General features: G+C 36.8%; 1 protein-coding gene across 1 annotated transcript in view; it reads right to left on the minus strand.

Moving 5' to 3' along the window:
* The window catches only part of ARP8 (actin-related protein 8), a 133843-nt gene that overhangs the window by 30261 nt on the left and 84486 nt on the right, over nucleotides 1–19096 (minus strand). The window contains exons 8-9 of the mRNA XM_089985238.1: nucleotides 17420–17562; nucleotides 16831–16979 (exon numbers count right to left, since the gene is read on the minus strand). Coding sequence (XP_089841364.1) covers nucleotides 16831–16979; nucleotides 17420–17562 — 292 coding nt within the window. The remainder of the gene's footprint in view (nucleotides 1–16830; nucleotides 16980–17419; nucleotides 17563–19096) is intronic.

Genomic DNA, 19096 nt, shown 5'->3' on the forward strand with positions numbered 1-19096 from the left:
AAAATTATCTTTTAACATATTTTTAACATTAATAATACTACTTTGATCATTTCCAGTGATAATCATATCATCAACATAAAGTAACAAAATTACGATACTAGAACCTGCATTTTTAACAAAAAGAGCAGTGTCAGTATAACAAGAATGAAATCCTAATTTTATCATGATATCACTAAAACGATCATACCAAGCCTTAGGAGCTTGTTTAAGACCATATAATGCCTTTAAAAGCCGAAGTGTTTGACCTTGCTTAATATTTATTCCGGGTGGTGGATCCATATAAACTTCCATTTAAAAAAGCATTTTTTACGTCAAGTTGATAAATAGGCCATTTTTTGGTTGATGCGACAGCTATTAAGGTTCTGACACTTGTCATACGAGCTACGGGGGCGAATGTTTCTTCGTAATCAATACCATATTCTTGGGAGTATCCCTTAGCAACCAATCTTGCTTTATATCGTTCCAAAGAGCCATCGCTTTTAGTTTTAACTTTGAAGACCCAACGACAACCAATAGGTTTTTTGTGTGAGGGTAGATCAACTACTTCCCAAGTATTGGCCTTTTTTAAAGCATTTAGTTCAACTTGCATTGCTTCCACCCAATGAGGTATAGATTTAGCTTGATTATAGTGAGTTGGTTCAAAATAAGAGTGTAGAGTTATCAAACATGCCCGATAGTTGGGAGTTAAAGAGTCATAGGAGACAAACCTATTTGGGGGTATTGATATTCTAGAAGAATGCCTAACTTGTGGTTCCTTAATTGATTCGGAAATTTGAGAGTATTTTTCGAGGGCACTAATAGGTTTCTCTTGATTTCTTCTTGAGTAAACATTGATATTGGCATTGCTATCATGAACATTTGTATTTGAATTACTATCATTTGAGAGTGTTATGTCAAGAGGGGATACCTCGTGAGTGTCATCTATGTTTTCAAGAGAATCTTCTTGTATGTCATCAATAAGATCATATAAGAATACATAATCGATTTCATTTGTTTCTTCTATTTTATCAAAACCGTTTTCTTCTTCGAGAAATGTTACATCTTTTGAAACATATAGTTTATCATTCTTAAAATCATAACATCTATACCCTTTTTTATTTTCACCATATCCAAAAAATACACATTCAATTGCTTTGGGAGATAACTTATCCCTTTTATGTAGTAGGACAAAACATTTGCAACCAAAAATACGAAGTCGATTAAAATCGGGTGAAAACTTAAAGAGTTTCTCATAGGGAGAAGCATTTTTTAACTTAGAAGAGGGCATTCTATTGATTAGATAGGTTGAGGTAAGAACGGCTTCCGCCCAAAAAAAATTTGGAATATTTCTAGACACAAGCAATGTTCTAGCGGTTTCTATAATGTGCCTATGTTTCCTTTCCGCTAGGCCATTTTGTTGAGGAGTCCTAGGACATGACTTTTGATGACAAATGCCATTTTGGTTTAAATAGTTTTAGAATTCGTGAGATAAGTATTCACCACCGGAATCGGATCTTAAAATAGATATGTTACTTTGAAATTGATTTTGAACCTTTTTATGAAAATCTTTAAAGAAAGTAAATACTTCCGACTTATGACTAAGGAAATAAATTCAAACATACCGAGTAAAGTCATCAATAAACGTAACATAATATGAATAACCCCCTTTAGACATAACCGGAGAAGGACCCCAAACATCCGAATGCACCAATTCAAAAGGCCTTGATGAGAAAAAAGATCTAGTTGGAAAAGGAATAGACTTCATTTTTCCAAAAATGCAATCTTTGCAATTAATTTCTTTTTCCTTACAAAATTTGTTTCCAAAAGGAAAGAGATACATTTTGGAATAACTTGGATGACCAAGTCTTTTATGCCAAGTTTCCATATTTTTTTCTTGGACATAAGAACAAAAAAAGTTTGTAGGGAGATCAAGATGGTCCATATAATAGAGGTCTCCCTTTCTATGGCCTTGCCCAATCCGCTTCCCAGACCGGAGATCCTGCACAAAGCAACCATTAGATGAGAAAGATATTTCACATCCATGGTCGGCAATTTGAGAAACCGAAAAAAGGTTTAAATTTAATTTGGGAACAACTCTTACTTTTGGAACACAAAAATTTTGAGAATCTTTAAAAGAGCCAATACTTGAAATTTTCAAAAAGGTTCCATCGGCCGTTGAGACACAAGAGTCCTTTGAATTGATGCAAACATCACTAAGTGCATTCTCATGAGGGGTCATATGAAAAGAAGCTCCGGAATCAAGGATCCAAGAATACGTACCGGGTGATGATGTTGAAGCAATGGCCGCACCCGATGTGGAGGAAGAAACTTTAAGCATTTGTTGGAGAGCCATAGATATTTGTCCAAGAGTTTCTTTAATGTCATTGTTTTTGCCTTCATCTTCTTTGGAGGTGGTTTCTTCAAGAGAGGCTACTTTAGGCTTGAAGGCTCCCATAAGCTTTGGAAAAACGGGTCTAATGTGACCCGGCTCATTGCAATAATGACAAACAATCATTTTTCTTCCTCCATTGTAGTTCCCTTGTTTCCCAAAATGAGGAGGCTTATAGGTTCTAACATTGTTACCCGGTTTGGATACGGCAAGGACTTCATCAACATGCTTACTCATGCCAAGCCTTGTCTCCTCTTGAGTGATTTCGGCAATAGCATCCTCAATAGGAGGAAAAATAGATCTAGGGAGAAGTGAGGATCTCACTTGCTCAAATTTGGGGCGTAGCCCAAAAAGAAATCGAAACAATCGCTCTTGTTCCATTTGTTTTTGTCTTAAATCAACATCTTCCATAGAAACCCACTTTGGCTCTAAAAGAGCCAATTCATCCCATAGTGGGTTAAGGGCACTATAGTAGTCTTGAATGCTAGAATCACCTTGATTGGTGGTTCTAACTTTTTCTTGCAAGAAGTATGCTCTTGCAAGATCCTTTTGGGTATACATACCCCTCATAAAGGACCAAGCCTTATTGGCTCTACGAAATTTAGCTATATTAGCATATACCTTAAGCTCCACATTGTTCATAAACCACACAAGGATTTTTGCGTGATTGCTTTCCCAATCTTCTACTTCCTTTTGATGATTTTTAATGGCCTTGAGACGAGCATCTCCCTCAAGAGCTTTTTCTTGATCTTCTTCCATTTTTGTGAGCATGAGCTTAGGTTCCGGAACGGTCCCCATGACATAACCCCAAAGCTTCTTCCCTTTGAGATTATTCTCCATTGCCGATGCCCACATCATATAGTTCTTTCCATTGAGTTTGAAAGAAAGATCAATCTTTGTCTCCATGATGTTGCCAAGAAGTGAGAAGATGTCCACCAAAATAAGAGATACACGAACCACACCTTTCCTTCAAGAATCGAGTGGCTTTGATACCATGTAATGAGATATTGCGGAAATATAAAGGGTGCATACAAGCACATACAACAATGAATAAAAGAGAAAATATCACAAGTCCACGAAGGGACAATACAAGCACAAGCCTTTAAGAAGGCAACAATATACAAAGCCTCTTATTGAAAAGAGAGAGGAGCTCTCCAAGATGAGAATACACAAGGGGATCACCCCTATTTATACAAGAGAAGGAGGAGGAAAAAGGAGGGCCAAAGGGCCTCAAAAGGAGAGCCAAAAGGGGGCTCCCATAGAGTCGTTGGGAGCCCCCAACGGTCACATTTGTGACCGTTGGGGGCTCCAACGACTTCTATGTTGGAGCCCCTTTAGGTCCTCAAAAATAATAAAAAGAAATAAAAAAAATAAAAAGTAAAAAATATATTTGTTCAAAAAAGAAAAAATAGTTGTTTTCTAAAACAACTGTGAAATTACAAAAATACCCCTATCGGGTATTGATGTAATAAACAGAATTTATATATATATATATATATATATATATATATGTATATATATATATATGTATATATATATATAATAGGTACATTTTAACACTGACTTCTTCACCAAAGCGCTTCCAACTCCACGATTTATGTTCCTCCTTAGCAAACTTTCGGTCTTCTCCCCGTAAAGTTTGAGGGGGCGTGTTAAAAAAAATATATATATATATATATATACTTATATATATACATCCGTATATATATAAGTATATATATATACATATATGTATATATATACTATTTCTCATTTAGATAAATACCCGATAGGGGTATTCTTGTAAAACCACATATGTATCTTTTTCTTTTTTCTTTTTTCTTTTTTCTTTTTTCTCTTTTTCCCTTTTTCCTTTTTCTTTTTTCTTTATTTTTCCTTTTTGTAATGACCACAAGGGGGCCCCACACTTGTAGTCGTTGGGGCTCCAACGGTCAGATTTCTGACCGTTGGGGCTCCCAACGACTACGAGGGAGCCCCCCTTGTGGTTCCTTTTAGTGCTTCCCTCCTCTATAAATAGAGGAGGTCTTCCCCTCTTAAATGTATGGGTTTTTACACCCTTCTCTTCTTTTCTTCAATAAATCCAACTTATGACTTTTAGTCATTTTCTATATTTGAGAGTTTTGTGTGTGCACATTCGGTGTTTGTGTTCTTGACTCTAGTAGTCACTCTTAAGGAGTGACCCTTTTGCTCTATTGGTGCTTCCGCCTCTTTTCATTACAGGAACTACCACCTAGGACACATAGGTAGTCTTGGTCCCTAACTCCGAGGACGGGGACTAACGAGCCGCTTCACTCTCGAAACATAACACAAGTCCTCGAAGTTTTGTACCACCTACCCTCTCTAAGGTAAGCCTCAGAAACTTGTTTCATTGTTTAGTTATTGTTCCGAAGTTCAGGGCATTTCCCCACTTTCTCTTACAACATTAGCAGTTGATCACAACCTTAGTAATTTTACCAATGTTTATAAAACAGTCTCAATCATTTATAGTATTGATTTCATAAACCACTTAAAATGTTTTAATGCCTTTAAATCAGTCAAGCACCCAATATTTACACTTAAGTTTTCATCATTTGATTGCCATAGCACAAACTAATAGTCTAAGTAACCGCATCGGGTAATCCCTTCATATTGCCCCTTTAGACAAAGCACATTTCTATATGTCACTAAGTGCATCTTCGTATATTTGACACTAACATAACATTCTCATTCCTCAAACACCGATAATGTGCTGAATACAAGCAATTCACCTCACACATTTTCTGACAAGAAGCAGTGCAGTTTAAGCACGTGGTATTTCATGCAAATCAGTCACAGTATTAGAGAAAAGTGCAACTTAAGGAACTCTATAAAGTCGAACCCATAACAGGGTATAACACATTGAACCGCACATGTTGTTTATATGAATAAAAATGAATTGGCTAGAGAATATAGAGCAATACATTTAAGGGAAGCAAGCACAATAAAAAAACCGTATACATCAAGTTAAATAAAATCTAAACATAAACAATTTGCATAATCTAGAGTGCAGCATATAAGTAGGATATCTTTTCCTTTTTCCCTTGCGTGACTAACCCAACCACACCTGGACTAAATCCATGACCTAGCAAGGAGAATCACAACACCCCTACGTCAAGAGTTTGTAACAAGTAAACTATCAGGAGCTGTGTGTTTTACACTCATACAACTTCAATTATTTAAAAATACCCAATCAGGTGCATTCTTATACTAAGCAGGACATATTCTACACATATAATAACCGATTGATGAAAATAAATACAGCCCTAAGATCCCCCATGTAGACTTCCTCTAATCTGCTGAATATTTCTGGCAAACCATTTATCTCACAAGAATTCTGGCTTTATATACGCAATGTTTTTTGCTTTGTTTGGTAACCTTCCATCATACCATGCATATCTTCATACTCGCAACAGAATTGCATGTTGTATGTTTATTGGGTCAAAAGAAACAAGAATGAGCTATCCGGTGTTGTAGCAAAAAGAAACATAATTCTTATGTGCTGCATCATCTCTATTTTTTTTTTCAACACAAGTGCAAAGTCTCCAGCTCAAGAAACATACTAATAAGGAAAGATGAAAAATAACAACAACCCAGGTTTAATTCAACATTTCCTTGAACTGAACAACATAAATATCTTCCATATAATAAGAGAAACAAAAATGCCAGTATGAAAATACACTTTACAGAAAACAGAGATTCTAATCTATTTTCTTAAAAACTAATAATGTTCACATCCACAGAGCTATGTGCAACAGAGGCAACAAAACACCCAGTGCAAACTCTAAACCATATTCCATACTCGGTGCAGTTTGGAAAATATGCAGTATTATGGATATCAATGACAAAAGACTTAGAAAACGAATAACGACCATGGTTATAACCAGATCCACTTCTTAGAACACGAATGTCAAGAAATACAGTATTTATAGTCAAGAATGCCGAAACTCATTTAATCGGAAACATCATTTTATTGAAAATCGAACCACCCACCCTTCCTTATCTGGTTTATCGAGTCCCCAAAATGGAAAACCCCTGAACCTGGGGTTATCCATTTCAAGAAATCAAAAACCCGATGGCTGAGGCTATCCCATACATCAGCCGAAAACCCCAGATCGACTTGATTTGGGATTTTCCCGGTTAGGGTTATGCAAGAACCCACAAATCGATGGGATCAGATATTGCCGAGTTAGGGTTTGGCAAGAACCCACCCAAATTCGAGACTTAGGCTTTTCCGGCAGCCAAGAATCTCGTCTGACACTCAGTGCATGCCAACAACAGGGTTTCTCCTTGACCAACCCAATCACACCCAGACTAATTCAATACCCAGCAAGAAGAGATACAGGAATCCTACCTGTTTTTCAGCGATTGAAGAAGGAGATGGCTGACGTTGGCTGTGCGAGAAATGCTCGGCCGAACTCCGTGGGTGCTGCCTTGACGCCCAAGATCGGGAGCAGGGAGGTTTGTCGGTGTTTCTGCAAGCAAGCGCAAGCTCGTCGTCGACGAGGAGAGGGGCTCCAGTGAGGTGGGAGGGAGGAGCCGAGAGGTGATAGGGGATCTGCCGAAGGGCGAGGTCTTCTTCTCCCCTTCTATCGAGTGAAAGTCCCCTCCCTTTCCGAAAATGGCAGAAAAATGGGTTGCAACCTCTCTGTAATCCCTCCCCCATTCTTCCTGTATGGGGCAAGAATCGTGCCCCCAGCACGATTCTGCATCTTTAAATCTTTTAAGATGGGGTCGGGTCCGGGTCCAGGTCCCGCGACCCGCGGTGCCGCTGTACCAGATCCACTCTAACGTGGATCCAGGTCAATATTAAGTTACAGATCCACTCTAATGTGGATTCGGGTTGATTCTCGGATGCTGGATCCACAACGAACGTGGATCCGGGTTGAAGTGGATGGTGGATCTACAAGTTGGATCTATTTGGGTCCAACGTGGGTCCAAACCCCAATTACCCAAATCTTTTTAATTATAACACTTTAAATTATTCTTTTATTAACATTATTATTACGTATATACCCTTAATACCCATATATATATATATATATATATATATATATATATATATATATATATATATTTCCTTTTGGATCCGGGTAACGGATCCCGGACCCAATATGAAAAAATCACTCAAATTTTACGGTTATTACAAGTCCCACAAAAGGAATACATACAAAGAAGGCTCAAATAAAATAATGTTTTATTGATCATTCAAATCATGCAAGAAGCATTATGCATAAATTCCCATGTGATATAAAAACACGTAAGATAATGTTTACTAAAGAGTCATACAACAACAACAACAACTACGCCTTCATCCCAAAACAATTGGGGTCAGCGATATGAACCAAAAAAGAAATTCATTTTGGGTCTTCCACATGAATCCTTTTCCTCCAATCATTTCTATCCAACGCCATGTCCTCGGTGAGGTTCAAAGCATTCATATCCTTTCCTATCATCTCCATCCAAGTCTTCCTAGGCCTACCCCGACCTCTTTTAACTAATATATTTTCCCATTTCTCCAACCTTCTAACTGGAGCATCATTAGGCCTTCGCCGAATATGTCCAAACCACCGTAAACGATTCTCTCGCATCTTATTTTCAATGGGTGCAACACCTACCTTCTTACGTATCTCTTCGTTCCGAATCTTATCTTTTATTGTATTTCCACACATCCATCTAAGCATCCGCATCTCAGCTACACTCATTTTTTGAATATGATGTCTCTTGGCAGCCCAACATTCCGTACCATATAGTAAAGCGGGTCTAATAGTCGTCCTATAAAACTTTCCCTTCAACCGCAATGGCATTCTACGATCGCACAACACTCCAGTAGCACTTTTCCATTTCATCCACCCAACCTTTATCCTATGATTTACATCTCCATCAATTTCTCCATACTTTTGAATGATGGATCCCAAATATTTGAAATAATCATTCACCGGTATATCTTGCTCACCAAGCTTCACTACACTCCCATCACTACTTCGTTGCTTACTAAACCGACATTCCATATATTCAGTCTTACTCTTACTCAACTTAAAACCTCTAGCTTCCAATGTCTGTCTCCATAATTCTAACTTAGCATTAACCCCAGCTCTAGACTCATCAATCAAAACAATATCATCAGCAAACAACATACACCACGGTACATTTTCTTGAATTGATCTCGTAAGCTCATCCATCACTATCGCAAATAGGAAAGGGCTTAAAGCAGATCCTTGATGTAACCCAACCGTTATCGGGAAATTGGTTGTCACCCCTCCACAAGTGCGGACATTGGTTACTACTCCTTCATACATATCTTTAATTATACTAATGTACTTGAGAGAAACACCTTTCTTCATCATTGTCCACCAGAGAACGTCCCTAGGTACTCTATCGTATGCCTTCTCTAAATCAATAAAAACCATATGCAAATCTTTGTTCCTCTCTCTATATCTTTCAATAAGTTGTCTAAGAAGATGTATAGCTTCCATAGTTGATCTTCCAGGCATAAAACCAAATTGATTCTCCGATATCATGACAACCTTCCTCAACCTAGACTCAATCACCCTCTCCCAAAGTTTCATAGTATGACTCATGAGTTTTATACCACGATAGTTTGTGCAATCTTGTATATCACCCTTATTCTTATATAAAGGCACCAAAGTACTCTTCCTCCACTCATTAGGCATCTTATTTGTTCGCCAAATCAAGTTAAAAAGATTTGTCAACCATTCTAAACCTTTCTCTCCCAAGCATTTCCAAGCCTCGATAGGTATACCATCTGGGCCAACTGCCCTTCTTGATTTCATTTTCTTCAAAGCCTCTGCAATTTCTTTCTTTTGAATCTTGCGCATGAAGTCACGATTTATCTCATGAAAAGGAATGGAGAAGTCTCCAAGATCTTGAGCATGACTATCATTAAATAGCTTATCAAAATAATCTTTCCATCTCTCCTTAATCTCCTCATATTTGACTAAAACCCTTTGCGTTTCATCTTTGATACATCTAACCATACCCAAATCCTTCGATTTCCTATCTCTCATCTTTGCAAGCCTATAAATATCCTTCTCGCCTTCTTTGGTATCCAACTTGTCATAAGCCTCCTTATATACCTTAGCCCTCGCGTTTCGAACAACTTTTTTAGCTTCCTTCTTTGCTATCATATACTTCTCCAAATTCTCATTATCACGACTCTTACTTAGATTTCTATAACACTCTCTTTTAACCTTAATAGCTAATTTGACATCCTCGTTCCACCATGATGTATCCTTACCTAGTGGTGCACCGCCTTTAGACTCACCCAATACCTCCTTAGCTACTTTTCTCATACCACCCGCTATCTTATTCCACATTGATTCTGAATCCTCCTCGAGACACCAATCAACTTCCTTAACTACCTGCTCTACAAACATTCCTTGTTTAGCTCCTTTCAGTGCCCACCACTTAATTCTAGGATCTATCCTATGTCTATCCCTTTTGCGACATTGTCTAATTCTAAGATCTAAAATTAAGACTCTATGTTGTGTAGCTACACTTTCTCCTGGTATAACCTTACAATCGATGCAACAACCCCTATCTCTCTTTCTAAGTAGGAAAAAATCTATCTGACTCGTATTAACCCCACTTTTAAATGTTACTAGGTGAGACTCCCTCTTCCTAAACCAAGTGTTTGCTAAGATCATATCATAGGACAAACAAAAATCTAAAATCCTTTCTCCACTTTCATTTCTTTCTCCTATACCATAGCCTCCATGGATATTCTCAAATCCATCCCTACTAATGCCTACATGTCCATTAAGGTCACCGCCGATGAAAAGCTTTTCTCCATAAGATGTCTCTTGTACTACTCCATCTAAATCTTCCCAAAATTGATGCTTAATGGAATCATCTAAACCTACTTGAGGTGCATAAACACTAATAATATTAATAATATCCGTACCTAATACTAATTTAATAAGTAAAATTCTATCACCCTTCCTACGGACTTCAACTACATTATCTATAAACTGACGACTCATAACAATCCCTACTCCATTCCTATTCCTATTTATTCCTGTATACCAAATCTTATATCCCCAAGGTTCTATCACTTTAGCTTTCTCACCTACCCATTTGGTCTCTTGAAGACATAAAATATCAATCTTTCTCCTACACATAACATCTACTAACTCTACCAACTTACCAGTTAAAGACCCTATGTTCCAAGTGGCTAACCTAATTTTATGGTCTTGGACTAACTTCTTTACCCCCACCCGTCCAACAAAGTGAGGGAACCCTTGCCTATTTGACACCACACCCGGGCGCCGGTGTGACGCGTCGCTTCTGGGCGACGACCTAGCAACCCTTGCACATTTATCACTGCCTCCGGGCCTAGAGAGTACAGCGCGTCGCTCAGTAGGGAACGCCCCAACGAAATTCTCATATTGGTTCATTTTCATAGGATATGACAAAGTTTTTATGCTGGCTGTCACAGGCCTACCGCAACCCTCCTCCTTTATCCGGGCTTGGGACCGGCAGTGTATAACTACACAGGCGGAGTTTTTTTACTAAAGAGTCATAAAACCAAAAAATAACATAATAACAAGGAACAAATGTCACTAAGGTCTCCAAAGAGAACCCTCACAACACCTTTATAATAAATACATTTATTAATGATTATGATGCACAAAGCATGTAAGGTACAAATCATTCAAGTGCAATGAGTGCACTCACAATAAACACCTCCCAAGAGGCAAGAACACAGGCCATAAATGGGCACAACAAGAGAGCACACAATAACATAAATATTTTTGATATTTTTTTAAAAATAAATCCAACAATAATTTTGAAAAGCACTTAAAGGTTTAGCTTTAAAAAATAACAAATAATTTTTCAAAGATAAGAAAAATGAGTGTTTTCTCATGTGTAATACATGAGATAGACAACTCAAAAAATAATCATATATATAAAGATTTAAGATAATATCGGGTCAAGATCTCTCTAGCCATACATTGATCATGATTCCTTCACAACAAACCAAAGAGTCCCAAAACCCAAAGAGGAAAAATACCAAAAAAAAAAATTGGCTCTAATACCATGTAATGAAATCAAGCAAAAGGCAAACCATAATGTGCATAAGCATAAGAACAAGTCCTACAAGTGACAATACAAAAGCACTTAAGTGCATACAATGGCTACAAAGAACTTAAATGTGCACAAGCACAAGTCCACAAAGGGACAATATACAAGCCAATCAATGGCAATACATGAGATCATAAGAGGCACCAAAGAGCACACACAAAAAACATTAAAAAATAATAATCTTTATTGATATAGAATGTTTAGGAAAACATAATATCTAATGGGACAAGAGGTCCCTATTTATATACAAACAAGAGGGACAAGAGGACTCATATAAATGTTGGGAAAGACTCCAACAACTAGAAATATAGTCGTTAGAGATTTTCACCAGCTATATTAACTAAAAGACAAAACTGAATATAGCTGTTGGAGATTCCCAACAGCTATATTGACTAAAAGTCAAAATTGGCCTTTACAAAAGTGTAAAGGACAAAATAAAAAAAAGAGGTCAGGTCTGCCCCTAAAGGGCAGAGCCTATTACATGTACAGAATTATCATTCTACCCCTAATGGACAGAGCCTATTACATGTATAGAATTACCATTCTGCCCCTAATGGACAGAGCCTATTACATGTACAAAATTACCACAATATCCCTAAAGGGCATTACCTATTACAAAGGGAAGAAAAACAATTTAAGTTTATATAATATATACATATACACTCATTGTAATGTCGCATATTTTTCATGATTAGTCATTTTATGATTTTGTCAAAAATTTGGCTAAGTCTGGGAGAAAATCATTTGAACCTCGATATTAGACCGATGCTTTTGAGTCTGGGCTTGGCCCATGTCTCATCAACTAGGTCAAAATGAGCCAATCGAAACGTGAGTAAAAGCTTTATTTTTTACCTTTAAATTCGAGCGAAATTCGGGTTATTTTCGGGCAAATTTTAGAAGTGAAATTCGAGTTATATATCGTTAGATGCGTCTCAAAATTCTGAGCATAACAATATTTTATTTTCCTCGATTCGGGCTACGGTTGGCCCGAAAATCACATTTTTTAAAAATTTGAGCAGTTTGTCAGTTCTGTTCCGGACTTGGATCGGACCAGATCTGATGGATTTGATCCAAATTAATATGGATTTTGACTCCATCCAAGAACCATATTAATCTGGATTTGATCCATCCCAAGACCCATTTGGATTTTTTAGATGGATTTGGATCTTGGATCTGGATCCATATTCAAACCCATGCCCAACGATTTTTACAACTTTAAATTCGTCAAAGACCTTTAAATTGGGGTTTATTAATTTTAAAAAGCCTCCTAAGTTGATTTGGTAAATTTTGAAAGCTTCTGAAAATTTATTTAATATTTAATATTAATTAATTAATTAATTTAATTCCAAAATTTTATTTTGATGTTTGTATAGGACTCTTAGTAGAGTCCTTAGACTTAACTAGAAACATCTAAGAAGATTTGAGAGACTCAGAGTCCTTTTTAAATAAAATTTTAAAAAGTCAACTTAGGAGTTCCGAAATTTTCTGAAAAACCATAGAAGAATGAGTTCTTAGAAGAGAGAACTCTCTCTTCTCCAACCCATCTAGAATGGGCTGGAGAAGGGGGGGCGTCCCGACTATTAGCTTATAAATAGTCAAAAAAAAAAAAGAGAAAAAGAAATGGAAGAAAGAAAAGAGAGAGAAAGAGGGAAAAGGAGAGGAAAAGAGAGGAAGAAGAAGAAGAGAAGGAGATTCAATCTTCTCCAGTCATCCATCCATGTTTTTCAATATCTATCATCGTTTTTCTTCACATGGTATGGGTTTCTCTCTTGTTTCGGATGAGAAAAAGAACATGGATTGGATTTTCATGTGATGTTTTTGAGAAAAATCCATGGGAAAAGAGTAAACCTAGTTATTTACTCTAAAATACATGGATGAGGTTTTGTAAATCATCTTTCATGGATGTATTTTTTATTTTATACACCTAGCAACAAAGAAATTTCTGTGCATGACATATTTATACCAAAACAGAATTTTATTTTATGGTAAATACAATTTATTATGTGTTTGTTCATGATAGATTTGGTTTTTCATGAATATCCTATTGAAGGACCATCGGATGTTGTTGTTTTGTTCGTGCACCCATGTCATATTGATAAATTTTGATTATGTATGTGTTCTTGATTTGAGCATAAGAGTATATATACATGCGTGAAGAGTGAATCAGCCCAAGCATAACTGTTTATAATGATGCATATTAATGTATACGTGAAATAGGAAATTTCACATACACAGGCTGCTTCAATAGGACTGTGCATATGCAGGCATATCCGAAAAAAAAAGAGAACTTATTTATTTTGACACAGCGGGGCAGGCGGTTGGGCTGGAGCCGAGCCCCAGCTGGCTGTCAGTTGGGTGGGTGCTGGGTTGCATTTTGCTCAAAAAGAAAAAAAAATGTTTTAAAACAGTTGGGCCCAACCGACCCGCAGTCGGCTGAGCCGTGGGCAATCAACCCCCAGCCGACTGGGTCGGCTAGGTGGGTTTGGCTGCGTGCCAGACCTAGTCGGCTGGTCACGTGTTCAAAAAAAAAAGAAAAGAAATTTTAATTGTGTTGAGGATGTTAAAATTTCCAGTTTTCGCCCGTATGAATGCTTCAGCTATGTGCATGCTAGAAGTTGATTTCACATGCTAACGATTGACTTACTACGCATGATTAATGCGCAAATGCAATGCTAGTTACATGCGCATATGGTGGGAATGTGTAATTCCTAAACTTTTGATTTTGTTGCATATGCATACATGCGCATATGGTGGGCATGTGCAATTCCTAAACTTTTGATTTGGTTGCATATGCATATCCGCATAAGCATTCACACGTTTTAAGTGAATAGATTCATGAGTGAAAGCATGCATGTGACATGAATACATGCAGTAAATGAAATCATGTTTTGGACATGAATATGTATACTGATTTGGAAACAATGTATTTAACTCGGATACGTGTGCACTCATGCATATGCTTATGAAATTTATTGTTTCATGTACATCTCAAAAAAATTGCTTGTATGAGTGCACTAGAAAGCATGTGGAAGGAATGCATATTGACAGGTTATTCATGATTTGTGCATATGAATGCATTGATGATCAAATGGATCATCCTGGCCTATGTGAGCCTTGAGCATGTGTTGCTCTTTGTTTTAGTTGTTAAATGCATCGCAAAAATCAAATGTGATATTATTGTCTTATTGCACTGTTTCATGTTGCCACAGGCTGTGGTCTTGTGAAGAGCTTTGCATATTGATTTGCGAGCTTATACTATTAATTTTGCATGTTGAATTGCAAATTAAAAGAAATGAATTAATAACAAGATAAAAGAAATTTAAGAATAGTGTAATCTACACTTCTTTGATGTCCCTTCTTTAGTGTGAGAATCTTAGATATTGGGGTTTTGAGGAAACCGTGAGGATACTAAAACTCTGTGTGTTGTTGTTGCCCCTGAACCCGATATTGAGGTTCTTCTCCTGGTCACGGTTTTAGGGAGAGTCTGCCATTTTGTCTAAGGGTGGTGTGTAGACACAGCTATTGTTTTGGTATACCAAGAAAAGTGACATTATGGTTGTTGATTTCCATAGTATCCCGACATTGGTTGTTGATTTTCAATGTTCTGATGGATGGTGTTGATTCCTGATATCGGTCGAGGGTTAAGTTTGGAACCCAATAATAAAATACAACTTGTGTGCTAAGTTACCTTAGAAACCCTACTTGGCCTCAGGAACTTTTACCCGTTTCGAGTATCCGGGGGCAACGATAATTAAAAAGAGGAACTTAAATTGTGTGTATTTAATAGGGACATGCATATGAAAAGAAAACTCTGATAAAAGATAATAATAATTTATTCATGCATTTCACTGAAATCATGCATATTCTTGTTATGCATTAGATCATGCATATTTACTTGTTCTCTGAATGATGATATATTAGTGAATGATAATGATATTCTTTAATGCATGTTGAATGTCTTTAATGCTTAAATTGTGACCCTTGTTGATTATTAAATTGTTCTCTCATGCTTAATAATTGTTCTCTATCGCATGAATAGTTAATTGAGATATGAATTTGTCATAATTGCATCCCTCTAAAATATTGTATGAATCTTTATGTTCTTTTTACTTGTTTGTTTCACTAGAGAGATTCGTACGTAGAATTTTTTGGATTCTGACACCCTATTTTTTGTGTTTTTCACAGCTTCAAGTGCCTAGTGGGGAGGACTTGCTTTTGAGAAGAGTCACAAGGGTACTACACGACTGCATGGCAGATTCTTGGGATAACGTGACTCTTTCTTTTTGTTTTCTTTACTTTTATTTACTTATGTCCTATGTCACACGGACTCGGCTAGGAAAGCGCCACACTCGAGTCGACATGCCCCGACACGGGTGCGACTTCGGACACGGCCCGGACTCGGTCAACGCCGAGTCGGACTCTGTCAACAAGTCGAGGCAGAGTCTGTCCTTGTTTTGGATTCAATCAACGTTGACCGAGTCCAAAAATGTCCATTTGTAGGATGAAAAAACTAAAAAAAATGAATTTTTTTATTTTTTATTTAAAAAAAAGTCGTGTCACAATGACTGTGCTATGCACAGTGGACTGTGTTGTGCACAGTCACAGACTGTGACTGTGTTGTGTCTTTACACTTTTTTTTTAAATATATATATATATAGCCGAGTCCTCGTGTCCAAAAATTTTAAAATCGCGCCGCACCCGTGTCGCACCCGCACCCATGTGACATAGCTTATGTCTCAAACTATATGCATTTGAATAAATAAAGTTTGGATTGGTTTGATATGAAAGATGAGTATAAGATCCCTTATGGTGGTGGTGGTGTTTAACTGTAAAGGCCCCGAGTCTCTGGGATTGTTTCTGCACTTGTTTTAAAAAAAAAAATTGCCACTTTTTCATGGGTATGAATTGGGGTCGTTACGCTCATATGAATCAATACATTTTAACAAATACATATGTAGCCAAAATAAATTTACAAAGATCCAACTTGAGAAAAACTCAACAGTTGGTGCAAAAATCAGTTTTAACAAATAGGAAACTTTTGTGGATAGGCTTCTTCAAGAAAGTAAAGTATTGCAGAAACATTTCAGTATTCATAATTGAAAGAGATTTGATAGATAGCGTCATATAAAAATTCCATAACTAGAAAGAAGCATGACATCAGCAAATATCAAACCAAACTGAAATAACTACTGAAGTAAACACAGAAACAAATTCACTTTTTGTGTTAGTAACTCAGAGCCATATATCTTCAGGGTATCACTTTGGATCAAAAGTAGTGTGAACTTGAAAATAAATGGTGCATATAAATGTGCCAAATAAACAAACCGAAAAGGAATCCTTACATCCCTCCAATACGTGGCTGGAAAAGAAGCTCCCCTGTTTGAAAGCGCTCTTTTGATAGAGAAAACATGCCTTCACCTGTAACTTCCCATGAAGCGGAAGTATCTTTACACAGATCTGATTCATAATCAACAGCAACATAACAGAGGTTCTGGCCCATAAAACACCATTTTGTCAGACAATCACGAGGGAAATAATAAGCCAACAAAGTGGACTTATGTTTCAATGAGACACTGGAAGCACAAAACGGAAACACAATGCCATAGCAAACATAGATAATACACATAATGCTTGATGGGATATCACAGACAGAAGTTTGACAAATATGCAAGAGAACAATAATTTGAACTACATCAGCGCTGATAATTATAACTTCTATAACCCACCAATTTGATGCTCCGATTGTTCATTTACTCAAGGACAAAAAACTAGGTACACCAAACTATCAATCAAATGTTTAAGCTATCTAATAGTAGACAGATTCATATTTCCAGAACCACCCATTCAAACACAACTCTGATGTGTTTTATCTATATAAGCAGTTTAAATACAAATCCAGGCTTGTAGGTTTCTCTAAATTTGCAGATGTACCTCTTTCAGTGTGCGTACTGTATACATTGAGTCACAATGTATACCTTTCTGACGTATCTGCTCAGCAAGGAAGCTTGTTAGTCTCAATGCCCCTTGTCCAATTACTTCCACCCCTATCTCGTGCATCACTCTACCTTGTAAAACTGCCAGAGACTTTAATCAGCATTCTTGTTAGCATTTGGTCCAAATAATGAAGTGCATGGATGATAATGTTCACTTAAATGTCCACATTATGAAGGTTTTAATGTGACAGAATGGCAGCTGAGGTAAACAAAGAATGGAGATTTCTGATCCATGATTTTGAGTTCAATCATTGTTTATTTTCTCTTGTCAATGAAAAGATCATCTAAATCAAGGATATGAATGAAACAACCTAGAGATAGTTAAAAGGCATCTCTTCAGTATCAAGTAGACACTGTAAACTATTAGAACTCGATGTCACAATCACTATAAGAAACTTATAAGCAGCAAGGAATGTGAAATAAGATTTCAAAATGTGGCACAACAGTGATTTATTGGCAAAAATATGATGATGTCAAAATCTCAGGTAGACTGTATAATCTGTTCTTCAAGGTACTTGGGCAAAGCCATATAACAGCTACTCCCACAGCATAAAGCACAAAGTAAATTTAAATGCTTATATTCGATATCAAAGAGCTGAATAAAAGATATGTATGATAATACACTAATATGAGATCATTTCAAGAAGGAAAAAATATTTTCATAAGAGCAGATTGTTATTTTTCTTTTATAAGATCAGTTATAAAGAGCCTTGGATGTCAGAATTTCAAACAATCATGCCTTAGAAATTCCTTTTCTAAATTCTGCCCCAAACGATAATTGGAATTAAAAATAATAAAATAAATAGAAAAAACAAATTTATCTACCTTTATCTAAAAGAATATTTAATCAATTACTAAGATATTAATGCATCCACTTTCTAGGTTAAGTGGAAATGAACTGCCTTTACATACCTTAATCCAAGGGCATCCACAAAGTCGGGGTTTGGAAGTTAACTAGCTTCCTTTCATGCCTCTTGATAGAATGCTCTTGAAGAAGAGTGAGACGAGAATGTTGCACTCTTTGGATAACGTCAGAAATTATAGGCTATTTTGTGTTGTCAAAAAGAAAAGTATGAGCCTACCAAATTTTGATGTACTTGGAACAACCAAACGAAGCCGGACTATTTTGTTGCAACATGTTGCGGGAAGAGTAAGGATAGGCATATACTTTGTGTGCATGTTGGGGTGTTTTTATCTTGTGAAAAAGTAGTCATTATGTTAGATTAATGGATTATCTTTTTTTGTTTGGTCATCCTTCCTCTACCTGTACATTACATATTTTCTGGATGGATCCTTGTATCTCATACAAATACCAGATTAGAGTCACCCCTCTGTGCCTGTGCATGTGCTTGCATGCATGCATGCATGCATGCATGTCTGAGTGAGCTAGAGATTGAGAAATCTATCAAACTTGAAAAGACACATGTTGCTGCATTTGTCAATCATAACGTAACATTCATGGCCATTTGTGGACGATAGCATGTTCACCATACGAAATAGCTTAGCTGCCATTCATTTCATTAAGAAGTATTAGTGAGGAGTCGGTACATAGTCAGGCTTCCCATTGGTTATGAAATAGTAGGGGTTTGTTTGTGAACGAGTTTGATAGGCGAGT

The sequence above is a fragment of the Nuphar pumila genome, chromosome 13 (assembly GCF_984573655.1).
Source record: "Nuphar pumila chromosome 13, dmNupPumi1.hap1.1, whole genome shotgun sequence".
In the NCBI taxonomy this organism is placed as follows: Eukaryota; Viridiplantae; Streptophyta; class Magnoliopsida; order Nymphaeales; family Nymphaeaceae; genus Nuphar; species Nuphar pumila.